Source organism: Diadema antillarum, unplaced genomic scaffold (genome assembly GCF_040938485.1).
Source record: "Diadema antillarum isolate AM-2024a unplaced genomic scaffold, OU_Dant_1.0 scf00000081, whole genome shotgun sequence".
NCBI classification, from domain to species: Eukaryota; Metazoa; Echinodermata; class Echinoidea; order Diadematoida; family Diadematidae; genus Diadema; species Diadema antillarum.
In genome coordinates, this window is record NW_027270970.1 from 1,090,284 (window position 1) to 1,107,157 (window position 16,874).

At 38.8% G+C, this 16,874-nt stretch overlaps 1 protein-coding gene across 1 annotated transcript; it reads right to left on the minus strand.

Annotated features, from left to right (window-relative positions):
* Positions 1-473: 473 nt before the first annotated feature.
* Positions 474-9,731, minus strand: LOC139717699 (3-beta-hydroxysteroid-Delta(8),Delta(7)-isomerase-like). The gene is made up of 4 exons (XM_071629201.1): positions 9,409-9,731; positions 8,739-8,775; positions 7,084-7,226; positions 474-1,581 (listed from the first exon to the last, which is right to left on the minus strand). Exons 1-4 carry the CDS (start codon positions 9,704-9,706, stop codon positions 1,346-1,348), a joined length of 714 nt encoding a protein of 237 aa, XP_071485302.1. The 5' UTR covers positions 9,707-9,731; the 3' UTR covers positions 474-1,345.
* Positions 9,732-16,874: the final 7,143 nt, after the last annotated feature.

Sequence of the window (16,874 nt, forward strand, 5' to 3'; positions counted from 1 at the left end):
AGTTGTGTAGTACTTACTAAAGCTACAAAATCAACTCAACTCATATAATCCTATCAACTTGTTTGTCATTAGTTATGGTATACCACACCCACAAAAAAAAAAAAAGCCACATCCAAACTAAAAGACAATCTGGAATCAAATGTAGATGTGACAATTTACAAAAGAAAATTTAATCAGGAAAACAACAGATTATTGTCTGAACAAAAAAAAAAACTGCATTAACAGCTAATTATCCAAATATAAGCCATTTCTTTGTCTGCAATTGCATTATCATCTGTTCTTAAATATGCTCTTCTTTTTGCTTAGAAAATCAAACATATAGTTCCAAAAAAGAGTGATAAAGAACACCTCATATTTTATGTGTACCATAGAAAATGAGTAGTATCATGTACCATAGGCCGGTGTCTGGCATGAGATTTTCACATAACATGACATGACATTTTCAAATGATTTCTTTGAGAAATATCCTGGACACCAGATTGCGGGAATACATTCATATCTTGTCAAACTTGCACTATTAGGGATAAGCACTTCCCCATGTAAGGAAGAGACATTCTTGCATAGCTTACCAGCATCAGTCATTAATTAGGTCTGTTTTTGTTTACACTGATTTAAACTATTGTAATTCTTCAATCACAATTCAACAGATTTTGTCCACAAAAGTTATTGTGAGGATGCTATAGAAGAAATTAAAGCTCCTTTCCATCTAACGTAACTATAACACAAAACTGTCTTCTTGCTGATAAAGCTAAATCTTGACCTTCACTAACTACAATGGATGTAGATTTATTTCACAAATTAACAAGGAGCAACAGAAATTAACTGAGAAAAGTAATCAGTTAAAAAAGTTATTTCACTGTTGTACCTGAGAACTTGCAACATATTCAGAAAGAAACTTGTTGTTCCTATTTTTCTGCATTGCCTACAAATACAGTTGCAGTAAAATACTTCCACTCATGGTGAAATATATCACACCATTTGCTTAACCTCGAATCTTTAGATGGATACGACTTATAACATTTATTTCCTCAGATCACATAAAATCTTCCTTTTCCTTTCTATCTCTTGTCTATCTTCCTCTGCCCTGACTTTGTTTCTAGATCTTTTGTCTTCCCTCAACTGATTGTCCCCTTGGTTAGACCTCTAGGCTGCAGTGCTTGAAATGGACTCCATTTTTGCTTTATACCAACACTAATTTTCACTCTAATCGGTTTGCTCGTACACCCGCTTCAAGATTTCTCACTTCACTTAAATCTGCAATGCCCTTCCCACCCTGTAACACGATGACCCAATTCCGTAGCCACGCCAACAATGTATTTGCGTACTGAGTAGCTGTCGATGACACCTAGTACTTCTTCTTCTTGCTGCCTGCAGCCTTCTTGGGAGCTTGCTGCGATGCAGCTGCATCCAGACTGGCCTGCGCTGCACTCAGATGGCCAAAGCAGTAGATGACGTTGAGGATGGGGACGATGATCCAAGGAATGTTCATGGTCATGAAGTAGAACCAGAAGTAGAGTGGGTCGCCATACTTGCAGTGAATGAGTTCGTCGCGGAACTCCGTCATGAAGAAAATGATGGTTCCTGAAAAGAGACAGCCATCCAGGAAATAAAATGGTAGTGTATTTGGTTAGGAGTTTTCATCTAAAAATTATTACATCATCTTAAAAGCAACAAGTCAATTGTAGATTGACATGGGGAAATATGACAGGTTTATTTTGCTATGATACAGGGAATTCTTGGTATCGCCAATGAACATTAAACTTCTGCGCATGATGAAGAGCCTTGTCACAGATGCATTGTTGGATTCCTCGGTGCCATGGTTCATTTCCAATTGTCTCGTGCGAGTCACAGTTCCCATACAATTTCAATGGAGTTATTTGTCTGCTTCTCCGTTGCTACCCCGTTTTTTTCTTGGCTTAAATTCAGCTTAAAAGATTTAAAAGTGTCAGAATTTTACTGATTTGCATTCACTAGAGTCATGGTTCACTACTGCCAGGCTTCAATGTACTGGTCACATGATGGAAAGTGAAGAAATCTTCAAAAAAAAAAAAAAACCAACTAGAAATGTCGCAATGGCGACTGATTCCTCTGCCATAATAATAATAATAATAATAATAATAATAATAATAATAATAGTGTATACTTTTATAGCGCAACAGTCAATCAAAAGATGCTCATGGCGCTTTTAGTCTTAAGGTTAGGAGAAGAAAGAAGAAAGAAAGAAAGAAAGAAAGAAAGAAAGAAAGAAAGAAAGAAAGAAGAAGAAGAAGAATAAAAAAAATTAATTATGTGACATCTTCACTTTTTTTTTTTGGTTTCCTACAACATATTAAACAGATATGTTTTTAGGGATGTTTTAAATGATTCCACAGAGGATGACTGGTGAACAGTGACAGGGATATCTTTCCAAACTTTTGGTCCAATGGGGGAGAAAGAACGAGTTCCCCATGAATGCTTAACCTTAGGTATCTGAAATGAAAAGGAAGTAGATGATCGAAGTCTGCGAGGAGGGTTATAACGATATAAAGAATTCTGGAGATACTCGGGTGCAGTTGAGTGAACCACATGATACACAAGAAGAGCAATTTTGAAAATAATTCGCTTTTCAACAGGAAGCCAATGGAGAGAACGTAACACTGGCGTAATGTGAGCAGTTTTCCTACTATAGGTCAGTAATCTTGCGGCAGAGTTTTGAAGACGTTGTAGAGCGTTGATTTTTTGTTGTGACATGCCGAAAAACAAAGAGTTACAATAATCTATACGAGAGGAAATAAGAGCATGTACAAGCTGTTCCGCTGCTGTTTTAGTGAGATATTTCCGAATAAAACCAAGATTACGCAACTGGAATCTTACAGATTGTGATACATGCGCAACATGATATTTGAAGGACATGGTACTATCAAAAACAACACCAAGATTGCGTGCCTTTTCAGAAGAGTTAATAACACTGTTACCAATTCTCAATTGACATTTCTTCATGTTAGCCTTTGTCAGCATTTGTCTTGACCCAAGTACCAATAACTCTGTTTTATTGTCATTCAACTTCAGTTGATTTTTGCTCATCCAACCTTTGATTTCATCAACACAGATTTCAAGTTGTCTTAACACTGTCGCTGCTACAGTTTCAGATGGCTGGAAGGAAACAAGCAATTGAATGTCATCAGCATAGCAGTGATAATGAACATTGTGCTTCCGAATGATCTGACTAATGGGCTGAAGATAGAGTGAGAAGAGGAGTGGGCCGCCAACCGATCCTTGTGGAACTCCAAACTCGGTGGCTACAGGTTTTGACGCTGCATCATCAATCCTGACGTACTGGAGACGGCCAGACAGATAGGAGGTGAACCAGCGCAATGCAGTACCAGAGACCCCCGACAGATCTTAGTCGATGAATGAGGATTCGGTGATCGACAGCGTCGAAGGCGGCAGACATATCAAGGAGGACAAGCGCTGTGATGTTTCCGCTATCCATCTGCTTCAGAATATGATCACTAAGGTTTGCAAGAAGCGTTTCAACGCTATGATGAGGCCTATATGCTGACTGGAAGCAATCCAAGAGATTATTGTCTTGTAGATGCCCAAGAAGCCGTGAGAAAGCAACACGTTCCATTATCTTACTGAGGTAAGGTAAGTTGGATATAGGACGATAGTTCAGCAGGATTTCAGGGTCTAAACTGGGCTTCTTAAGGGTTGGACGAATCAAAGCTGTCTTCAGGGCAGGTGGGATGATGCCAGTTAAAAAGCTCTGATTAACTATTTTAGCAGTGCAGGGAGCAAATGCAGGCAAACATTTCTTTAGAAGAGTGGAGGGCATTGGGTCCAGCTCGCAAGACGTACATGGTGATTTCTGTATGATTTGAGATATCTCATTAATAGATGTGGGAGAAAGATATTCCAGGCATGCAGAGGTCTTCACAGTGAAGTCAGTCATATGGACAACAGAAAGAGATGAACGAATGTCCATAATTTTACTGACAAAGTATTTGCTGAATTGATCAGACAAATCTTTGTTTGATTCGTGCTGAGGAAGAAAAGACATTTGCTTTCTGCTCAGAAGTTCATTTGCAACTTTAAATAACTGTCTGGAGTCTTTCCCACAGTCTTCAATTCTCTTTGAGTGATATGCTACTTTAGCTGCACGGATGGAGGCCTGAACCCGCTGTCGTTGCAGGCAATACAGTTGTCTATGGATCTCTAGTTTAGATGATCTCCATTTCCTCTCGAACTGCCTTCCAACTAACTTTTCTTGTCGTATTTTGTCACTGTACCATTGAGTCATGGGGCGAACTACTACAGAGCGACGTTTTACTGGAGCATAATTATCCAGGATGGCAGAAAGGGTGGAGTTATATGCAGTAACAGCTTCCTCGGTGCTTCTAGCAGCAGTACACTTTTCATTCAGCGAGAGAACTATTGGATCACTGCAGATTTTGTTATGGTCTATTGCCTTAATGTTCCAAGACATGATGAGTTGTCTTTTGGCAGCACACTTTGGAATGTTCAGATTGCACATGATTGCCATATGATCAGATATACCATGATTGACAGAAACATCAGAGATTGTTGCTGCATCATCTGAACGGGTGATCAGCAAGTCTAGAGTGTGTCCTCGGATGTGGGTTGGCTCATTTACATGTTGGTTGGCTCATTTACATGAAGAAAGAGTGTAATTACAGTATAAAATAGATTTTTTTTTTTTGCATTTAAACCTGGCCCTGACCCTTAACCTTTGACCTTCTGGCAGGAAATTTCCAAGAGAATCTCCATTAGGTAATACATGTATATAAAGTTTTAAAAATAATAATGCAAGCATTGCATAAACTAGTAAATGAGGGAAATAGTAAAATTTAGAAGAGTTGACCTTGACCTTTGACACTTGACTATTGACCCATGACCCCTAAATTCCCTAGATAACCCCTGCCAGTAGGTACATGCGTACGTACAAAGTTACATGAAGGTGCATTGAACCATTTGCGAGTAAAGTGAAATTGTAACATTTTCACCTAACCTTTGACCTTTTGACCTTTGACCTTATGACATGAAACTCTCTCTGGAGAATCTTTATGCAGTAGTACATGTCTATACTAAGTTTCAAGAAAATATCTTTGGGCATTGCATGGATATAGAGGAAATAGCAACATTTTTAGCATTTGACCTTGACCTCTTGACCTTTGACCTCTTGCCAATGTCACTAAAATCTACTCAACTAATTGCCCCATCATACATCATCCTTGGACCAAGTTTGGTGTTAGTTGCTTCATCCAGTTTCGAGTTATCGCCTAAACAGACAAATTTTAAGATTTGACCTTGTTCTTTGACCTTTGACCTCTGTCCGATTTCACTCAAAAACTAATGAAGTAATTGTCCCATCATACATCATCCTCAGACCAAGTTTGGTGAAATTTGCTTGATCCAGTCTTCAGTTATCGCGTAAACAGATACAATTTCATGATTTGACCTTGACCTTTGACCTTTGGCCTTTAGCCGATTTCACCCAAAATCTAATCAAGTAATTGCCCCATCATACTTTATACTTGGACCAAGTTTGGTAAAATTCCAGTCAATATTACTCAAGTTATCGCGTAAATGAATGCGGACGGACAACCCGAAAACATAATGCCTCCGGCACCACTTCGTGGCGGAGGCATAAAAAAAAACCCTGGAAAAAGACAGAGTGTGACCTGAGTGCAAGTGCAGCCAAAACTGGTGCAAGTTTGTCCCCTGAGCTTTCCCATTATGCATCTAAAAAACTGCTCTGCACACGGCACCTAGGTATTGGCGATACCAAGAATTTGTAACACACCATTATGTTATGGAGGTGTTTACCCTTTACATTCCAAGAGCATGTTTAATCACCCTAAATGGGGGTCAATGTTTCATATTGTCTTATAGTGGAGAGCCATGTACGTGTACTTGTTTCCAAGTAATCAGCACAAGAGTCGTGACTCTTACAAAGTACCTTGGAAGATTGCACTACTCACATGAATGAATCCACTGTTAAGTTAATCGCCAGAGAAGCAGTTGTAGCTGTTACCTAGTTAGATAGCAGTTTGTGAGCCAAGAAATCCTGCTGGAGTAAAGTGCTGTTATTTCGGCAAAGTTTTCAAATAAACCTGTAACACTGGGGCAAGTCTGATGGTCCCAGACTGGTAAAAAATCACTGTAGGGCCAGCAACTTTACAGGAATTGCCAATTTTCCTGGTCTGATGTGTCTGGTTAAAAAAAAAAAAACATTGTTGGGGCCATTCAAAATGTGCATCACAAAACGAACAAAAAGTCGCACGCACTGATTTTGTGGGAGGACTGACAAAAGGTGAAATGGGTCAACCTAACCAATCTTCACTTTTTCATATTTTCTGAAAGAACAATGAAGGGATTATCAGATTAATTGAAATTGAGCATGTTCTATTAGCTCATTCTGTAGATGATTAATACCGACTTTCAGAGCAGTAGCATCATCCTTTCTAAAGTTATTAGAGTTCAAAGTGAAGTGTGTGTACAAGGTTTTTAAGAAATGAAAAGGGGACTCCAAAGACACATCTAATCACACTATTCTAAAAGAAAAAAAGTGTTTGAGATTAACTGCTAAAGACACACTTTCCTGTTCGTTTTATGATCCCAAATTTTAGCATAATGAAGAAGAAGACTTGTTCTTTCAGAAAATATGAAAAAGTCTAGATTGGTTAGGTTGACACACTTCACCTATTTTCAGTCCTTCCACAAAATCAATGCTTTCTATTTTTTTTGTTTGTTTTGTGATGCACAGTCACAAATGGCCCCAACAATGTCATTTTTTTTTAAACCAGTCATGTCAGACCAGGAAATTTGGCAATTCCTGAACAGTTACTGGCCCGCAAGTGATCGTTAATTTGTAATTTGACCATCCTTGTTGGAGCTTGTAAAGGCTGTTATTTGGGGACTAGCACTAGCACTAGCACCAAACTTGAAATCACCCATTGTCCTACAACTATGTTAGAAGTGTTAAAACTACACCTGAAGTACATGAAAATGTATCCTAGTGTCAATCTTAGATGCCCAGGAGAGAGAAAAGGAAGATGGTTGAAGGGAAAGGGGAGTACTGACCATAGAGCTGCCCAGTGGAGACAAGGAGCTGCAGCAAGTAGCGGCTGGGGAAGCGGTTGATGTAGGCATAGATAATGAAGAAACAAACAGGTCCCTCCAGCCAAGCTGTCACTGTCTCCACACAAACTGTGCAGTTGTCACCACTATAAGATATTAAGCAAAGTATATAGAGGTATACATAAAAACATCATTGTCATTATCAGTGGCCCAGAACCTTTCTGACATCAAACAATAGATGGCAGCAAACTTATCTATCGCATCGTATAGTTTTGGTTGAGACCTAATTTCAGGTTTCTAACATTTTTTGGTGAGATAATGAGAAACCTCTTATGAAATATGAAAGAGCATGTAATTCCATGAGGAATTCAACATTTATTTGATGAAAATTGGTTTTGAAATGGCTGAGATATTCAAAACAGAGCGATTCTAATAAAGTGTAGGACCCACATTTTATTATGATCGCTTTGTTTTACTCTGTTTTTGGATGTTTCAGTCATTCCAAACCCGATTTCCATCAAATAAACTTTGAATTCCTCTTACAATGGTATGGTATACAGCTTATACAGCATGTGCTCTAATGCCCTTGCTCATGCTCTGCTGTGGTGAGGCACCGCATAGCTTGAAGCTGATGACATAACAAAAGGCTAATACATGTATTAGGAAATTGGGTGATTTCAGCACACATGTATAATGGGTTGAAAAGAGCTGCTTGGAGGAGATCTGCACTCTACAAGTGCTTCTCTTACTGTATGTCCCTTGTTTTTGTATCACATATCTGTGTAATACAGCCACATTACTAGCAATGAAAATATGTGTTGAACAGCTGAGTGACCTCACAGTGATAGCCTGCCCCTCACATGATGAAAAATCTCTTCTATGTATGCTGTAATAAAGTGAGAAACCAACTGGGCACAGACTGATTTATCAATTGATGACTATGGGAGAGTAAAGGTCAAGCAGAGAGAGGCCAATGTCTGTAGTACAGTCCATGGAACACCTATCATACACTTTGGCCTATTAGCAGTGCTCCATAAGAGGCATGTGCTATTCATACTGATGGTAAGGCTTGTAATGTCCATATAGCACCTATCAAACACTTTGATCTACTACTGTTCTACACATGGCATGTGCTCATTAACTGATAGCGAGGCTTGTACAGTCATGGAACACCTATCACACACTTTGGCATACTAGGGGTCTATAGGAGGTATGCCCCATCAGATAGTAATGCTTGTACGTCCATGTAACACCTATCAAACACACAAGAGGTTATGACGTATGTGTGGAGAACACTATATAAAGAAAATATAAAGAAAATTCAACAAAAATTCACTCTTCTGGCAAAATGAAAGAGCACCTGTCTCCTCATCCAGCAGTTCCAACACGAAAACTTTAAAAATTCATTTGCATCAATTTTCCTCAAACTTTCACTGATGTGTTCTACTATTAAATGTTACTGCTTTCCCCTCAATCCATATTTCTCTTTGGGTTTGGGTCTCCTTTAATACACCAAGTTGGCATACATACTTCAAGAGTTACAAATGGGGGGATTTCTCCACATCAATGAATTTTATTTTGAAGATCCAGATTTGAACAATGGACATGTTTATGCATCCATTATAATGGGGATCTGAAGAATTTTGCTACATACTCACATGACATAGCGGCTGTCTCCTTTTCCATACTCCTTCCCTGCCAAAATGAAAATGACAGAAATTGACAAGTGATACAGGTCTGTTTTTTCCAACTAATACAATAATTTCTCATTCTCAACATAGATATCCTCTAATGCTATGAATGAATCGTGCTTTAGAGATAATGTAGAATTTCTGGAAGCCAATTTTATTTAATATTATTAACATACTATTTCAAGTGTCATTTCAATCTCTTATCAAGTATATATAAATCAAGCAAACAGAGTAATCATGTAACTTGAATTAAATCTACAAAAAAAAAGCACATAGAATTATTTGAGGATTTTACTACTTGGTTTACATGCCAATAGGCAACAGTCAATAACTTTATTCCTGTAAGCCTTGGTCTACATGCTGTTTGAAATCTTGTCTATTTATCCCTTTCTAGATCTCTTGTTCTTGTATAGTATGTTTTGTATCCATTTAATTTTTAGTTCAATAAATAACGACTGGATGTCATCAGGTTATACGGAAGCTTACAATTAAGTGTAAAGGTCTACAAACTGGCTTTGGACCTTCACTCATCAGTGGAGACAATAGCAGAAAGATTTTGATGATCATTATTTTTCAATGTGATCATCTCCTGTAACTTTTCACAGTGCTCAATCTTATTGACATGGTTGACACTCACATACTTGACCAAGGAAGTCAGTTTTGCTGGGAATGCTTTGGTAGAAGATGCTAAAGTACCCCTCAAGAAAGCAGTGTATCATGCCACACAGCCCAAACCAGGCAAGCATCAGTCGCTGCCCTGTTGGTATGGGGCGCCCTCGTACATCCTTGGCACTGATGAACCACACAACTAGGAAGATGACAGCAAAGACTGGAAGAGCAACGCCAAGGATGGCTAAAGTTGACAATGAGTTGGGGACATAGTCCTTGACGACCATTGTTGATGGGTTGAACGGGTGGCTTTGGTTAGTTGCCATGGTGAATGGGTGGCTTCTTGATCTCTTTGTTGATATACACTGTAAAAATGACCACTACAATGCAAAGAAATGTAAAGAAGGAACAATAATGAAATTCAATACAGGTGCAAAATAACTTGATTCATTTACAATGTAGATAAAGTGCTGTATATGGTTGTGTCATTGACAGCAAAATATCACACAACACAGCATCACTTCAAACAGATCGAAAAGTTTTACCAGCCAATGAGAGTGGACAAAAGAGATGAGTGGTGCCTATTATGTAGTGTGATTCAATTCCACAAACACAGTTCATTACAACAGTGTACAGTTCACCAACCTTCAACAAAATTTGCAGTGTGTTAACAGCCCCTTTGGAATGCTAGGGCACTATACAACAGCACTTATGTGATACAGTCACCACAATTCTCAATACTCTCTGCCACTACTGATGTATGTCTTATTCACTGACCTTTTCAACTGGCCAGCCAAATGCAGCTTTGGAGCAATATAATATAATTGTTTTGAACTGACTTGTGAACAGATAAGATTGTTAATCACTCCTGTAACTTGCTAAACAAACATGTTATTACAGTTAGTACAGCATCCACTAAATGGACTTTGAGTAAACTATGATATAAGATCAGAATGCAAACACAACCTTTAAAGGAACACGGTCTGTATAGCACAATTTGTGCATTTATTGAGTGTGAAGAACACACCATGTCCTGAGAAAGGTGCATCAGTTGGATTTCATTCTGTTAAGGCTAGCATACTTATTCCAAACAAATCCTGCAACAAATGCAAAAACTGGTCAGCTGACATATGGGTTGACAATACATTTTCTCCTATCATTGGCCACGTGAAACATGTGTCATGTTTACACTTGCCCAAGACAGACTGCTCTGCATGAGTGTATACACGTATCTGAGGGGTGTTTCATAAAGCTGTTCTTAAAGTTACAAACGACTTAAGAACGACTGGTGATCAGTTCTTATGCTTGCTATACTTATCAGAATTTCAATAATTCAGCACAAAAACTAATCACAAGTCATTCTTAAGTTGTTCGTAACTTTAAAGGCCACCGCACACTACACGATCAGACTGGTCTTAAAGTCTTAAGCCAAGCTGGGTCTTAAGACCAGTCATACGACCGGACACCGCACACTATACTACCCGACTGTAAAGCGCGCGCAGTGCATTTTACTGCATCGTGAATGGCTGAAAGCCTACGACCAGTCGTAGAAATTCAACATGTCAAATCTCTACGACTGGCACTAAGACCTAGTCGTACAACTGGAAACTGGCAAGACTGTGACGTCACACTTCTAGTCTTAAGGTCTTAAGACCGGTGAATCGGGGCAAAATCGTGTAGTGTGTGGCGGGCTTAAGAACAGCTTTATGAAACACCCCCATACCAGTACATTGTACAATAACTAGATACAATGTAAGTTTGAAACAGAAGAAATGAGATAAATATCTAAGCTGTGCTCAAGAAAATGAGATGTACACAGGTATAAATTAATGCTTGTACCAAATGCGTTGTATCTTGTAAGGTTGTCTTCAATGCACATAACTCTGAGCCTACATTGATCAGCTTGTGTTACCAGTCCTTTGTAGTTCTTGTGTACAATATGCAGATATGTGATATGTGCCAAACATTATGTCTATGCAATTTGTAAAAGATGAGAGCCTTACTGCAAATCTGCTACTGCACAAGTTGAAATTTCTGCATACAGTGTTGAGTACTTCTTTACACTCTGCATGGTACGATGAATTTTGTGTGTTTGAAATTCATGAAATTTAAGTATAAAATAGTATCAAATCTACCTGTATGTATTCATGTAACAAACAAAATATCTGAGTGTTTTTATTTTTGCGCTACTTTTATTTTGCACAAAAAAACAAACAAACAAAAAACCAAACAAACCACACACTGCAAAATTGTATACTTTATATGAAGTAGACATAGTGAACCCCTTGCCCATTTATTTCATAATAAATGAACAAGAAAGTAAATGTGCGAAATCATCACTGTGTTACTTTTTAAGTCCTCTTATATTAATGAAACTTTGTTTTGTGTTTCTACATAAGCTTGCTATAACTACAGATGTGTACCAAGTGAGTTAAAGGTGCATGGTCCCCGTGTTTTAGCCAATATGCGTACACGGGCGCACGGTAGAAGTTTCCTATAGAAACCTAAGCTATCGACTCCTCTTTGGCGCTCTGATTCACTGTAGTCAGTGGTCCGATCACAGTTCGGCTCATGATTCGGCTGAGGGGGATGACAGCTTTAGCAAACTTCTTTTGTGATGTCATAATAAGAAGCACATATATGCAAGCACATATGCACGCACCCGTTACTTGGATAGTAACACCTACGCACTTTACTCTTGATGACAGCTCAACTCCGCTAATCTTCGTATCAATGCTAACAGTGATCGGCAGTATCATCAACAGCGCCCTCTACACTACCAGGACTATGCACCTTTAAATAAGATAAAATCTGAACGGGGAAAATCTTCTCACACAGAATGCAATCCAATTGTTCCATTGTTGAATGGGGTTTCTGAATCATACATGGACACATATCAAAGTGAACAATAATGACATACAAAATATGATGCTTTTGCAAAGAGCTGTACAGTGAAAATGTATCGGAGCTAGTGTGCAAAGTCTCTACTACTACAATCTAAAGCATAATGACTGCCCTGCTAAAAACCTACAATAAAGTAGGCTAGAATGCATTTCTACTTTTCTACATAGGTTTTACAGACAAGCTTTATGCTTTAAAACACATTGTAACTTGTTGAAAATGAACCATCCTAACCCATTCAAAAAGTGAGTGAAATTAAAAAAAAAAAAAAATTAGGCGAGGTTTCACAGAAAAGGGAGAAAAGAGGATTTAAAGATTTGGGTCATTCATACATGCTGTAAAGAAGTGACAATGAAAAATCTGTTTTCACTTTTGACTAAAAGCCAGCGAATCCTCCAACATATTGGACAATCATCTTTGGCAACAAAGGACAGCCATGGCATAGGCAAGATTTCATGTTTTCCCCTCCCCCATCCTCCACACATAACCCCCCACTTGCCAAATGTGTGAGTGCCTGCATCTGTGTGTAAGCTTAATTAATGGTAGGGTAGTGTAGAGTGGTATAATGCAAAATTAGTGGGGGTGACATAAGGAAGTCTTTCCAAGCCGTACATATTTAAGGCCAAGTAAAAAAAATAACAGTAGTTTCTCATCCCTGTGCAAGATCAGATTTTGGTGCCGCATGAACTTCTTTACTCTATTATTTTTCAAAATGCCAATGAAAGTATCTGAAATTTCTGTTTCATGTCCCAGTCCACATCCTTCTGAGTTGCCACATCAACTTTCATGATATTTGCTACTTTTGACACCCTCCCCCCAAATCCAGATGAAAAACATTCTTTTACCAGACACTACACCTTAGGTTTAATTAGTTATACAAAGATCTACATTAATTAAGAGGTACAAATTAAGTTACAGCTGTAGGTCAGGTGTACAAACTCTAAACATTTACCTGAAATTAGTGATTCATGAATTAGACAGTTTTGCCTCTTCTACCTACTTTACTCTAGAAACTAGCTTTACAGCCTTTTATTGAAGAGCAATCAGTACGAAAAATCTAGAGTAGACAGAGATCTAGATTCTAGAAATGAGCTCATGTGCGAGTGTCCTGATATCTACACCTGTACAGTAGCTGCCTGAGCTACACGTGCTGACATACGACAGAATTTGAAGCTGACCCGTGACTGCAGAACTGAAGTGAAGCCACAAAAGGCAGTCAGATCATCCCGCCTGCCACATCCTAGTCACTCCTTAGTCTTACAGTTTTACTTTGTCCCCATACCTGTGGTCGTACAGTGTAATCAACAATGTTAAACTACAATTTATTTTTATACAGTGTATGCCTGGTACCATTGTAGGATCTTCGCTGGGGCAATTGTGCACTTTACGGCCCTATTATAGAACTTAGTAATAGTAGCTAGGAACCTCATTCTCCGTAAGCCAAGGCAAGCAAGGTAATTGTAATATCCCTAGCCCGACCAGACGCCGTGCGCTAGCACGGCATCTGACGGTGTGTAATACATATATCTACTAAACCCCTCGAACACGGCCACACAACAACAAAACTGTTGAAAATTTCGACATTCTTATCACAAATTTTTAAGAATCCCTCACGTGAAGTGAGATGCTTGGACTATGAGCATTGTATTTCAGTCCATAGTGAGCCCTCACGCAACATACACTGAGCAAAAAGTCCAATCTTAACCCGGAATGCTGTGATCATCGCTGGGCGATTCAAATATAAATCTTTCCCAGCTTTGAACGATGCAAATTGCGCTGCTAGAGTTTGTACGTCCGTGGGGTCGACAGCGCCCCCTTTGCCCAGTGCTGCGCCGACATTTCGAATCATGTCTGCGATTTCTACGATTTCTGCGATGTACAGGATTAAAAAAGGTGTCATTTTTGGTAAGTTGTGAAATATGTATGTCAATATCAATAGCTGAAAACGGTAGCTAAATAAATAAAGTTTTCATCTTATGTAAAATTTAGTCTTAGTAACAAATAGATCTAGACGGTCTATGGTGCAGTAAATTCAAAATAGAGTCTGCGCCCCGGAATTCTAAGATTACGTAGTGTCCACACGGTACAGCCCTGTCGCGACTATTAATACACTTGTGTACAGCGACAGGGCTGTGTATAGTTATAATATCCCATGAGGCATGAACACGTTGAACCACCGTGCACTGATCGTGAGCAGCTGGCAAGCTTCTCTAGCTGTTAAGTTTTTGGAACACTGTTTGACAAGTGACAAGGTCACTAAAAGCCTGCCCCAGTCACTACCCTTACAATCTAAAAGTAAAACATTGTCTAGCTGCGTATAAGTCTGACGCATCGAACCATACGAATACTGTTCGATCGCAATAGAATCTATTGCATGCCTTTAGCTTTAATTTAACGTTGTCGTTAGATTGCTCTCCATTCCAGCAGGATTATCAAGCTTTACATTTGTGATGTAAACTAAATAACCTTCGCTGGTAGTGGTAGTGAACAAAACCACAAGACTAGAACAATACCACTTTACTGCTCTTGGCACTGCACTGCAATGCACGTCACTGCACTGGTAGATTAAAACAGAGTCTAGCTCTACTGAATGAATGAAGCTGAACTTCATCAACACAGCTTGTAAAAACAAACACCTAGCTGTGCACCTGGGACTACGGTGTATGGATATGTGCCGTTTCTTGCTCGGTCTCGGGGGCACGTGCTTGGTATAAATGCAACATTCTCTTATCTGGACATACGATTCACACAGATGAGCCAATAATACACTTTTAACACTTATAATTATGTCTTGTATGCATTATAAGAAGTGGAGGACAGCAAACAATGCCGTAAAACCATTGCAAGTTACCTTGTTCTTGAGGTACGCTACTGGTAGCTAGCCAGAACTTGTTGAGGGGGGAGGGCCAGCAGGGTTACCGGTTGAGCAAGGTAGTCTAATCTGCATGCATGCACTGCGGATGCCGCCACTGCGCCTGGCCCAGGCTTCAGAAACCACTTGCGCTGTGGGCGAAGCAGACAGCAACGTGAGTTTATGAATGGGGAAGACGTCGTACGACTCCAAGCAACCAATCAACAACGTCTAGTTTTGTACACTATGTCAAGGGTTCAGCAGGTGTACTAAATCCTAGACTTGCTACCAGACTCTTTTGTAACTTCCATGCATAACACCACTCAATGTGATAATAATCATTGGCAAAGTCTCAAGAATAGTATTGTATATATATATATATATATATATTCTAAAGTCAGGATCAATTTGCACAAAATTATAGCAAAATACATCGATAATTCAAACTGTGCTCTTCTTTAGGATTAATCAGTACAGCCACAGGGCCTAACTTAAAGGGATGTCTTTGTTTAAAGATACTTATAGACACCACTCTATAAAGAGCATGAAATTCTAAAAGAGACATTTAAAGTTTATTTGATGAGAATCAGTTTTGAAATGGCTGAAATACCCAAAAACAAAGTAAAACACTGTGTTTGTAATAAAAGGTGGGTTCCGCTTTTTATTAGGATTGCTTTGTTTTTTTTATATCTCAGCTATTTCAAAACCTATTTATCATCAAAAGTTAATAAACTTTGAATTCCTCTTAGAGTGATATTCTCTTACATATTTCATAGAAGGTTTCTCATTATCTTAAAAAAAAGAATACAAACCATCAGAAAACGTTGAAAACCTGGCATCCTCTCAACTGAAACTCTGCCATCTCTTTAATAACAATAATTATAACAATTGAAATAAGGGGACTTTGTAATAACTATAACTTTTATTGTCGGCATGAAAAAAAATCATAATTGCATTGTCATCAACACTATCATCAGTTCATGTCATAGGTTTTGCACTTTATAAATTGATATAATTATCATTATCTCAGTCCTTATTCCCCGCGAGCGTTGAGTGGTTGAAACTGCACCTGATCGAGATGAATAATCAATTATCATTCTAGTGCATGGGTAAAAATATCTCGTCCAAAGGACGGATGCAAGTCAGCGGCAGGATTCGAACTCGACAGAGACCTCTGACTGAAAGTCATGTAGGAGTCCTGCCCATGCAGGCCCTAAAATGCCACATTGCATGCCCAATAATCTGACATCATGACGATAGCTGCATGCTGGCATAAACCCTTTCTTTGCCAGGGACTATACTTTGAACGATGTGAATAAAATAATAGCCCTACAAGATTTTATTTGCCAATACATGCACTCACAGGACACAAAGGGTGAAATATAATTATTTACTTTTTTTAAAGAAGATTTCTGGCCATCAGGAAGATTGCTATGATTCTTTTTGATATCTTCTATATTGTTCCGTGCATGTCAACCGATCAATGTCTGATGATTCAAATTGTCTTTTGGATAAAAGGCATCCGATCATTATGTCGTTATCACGCACGCTGCCTTTATTCACCATCCCGCAAGATGATGTACTTGCACCACTTTAGCTGTTTCATACACCATCACCCTTATAAAACTATCTCAGATGTTACATGTGTTGGATTCATGATCCGCAAGATGGGAGGGAGTTTATTAAAATCTTTTTCGGGAAAAACCTAAACGATAAAGCTATATAATTAGCTAGGCTATCGT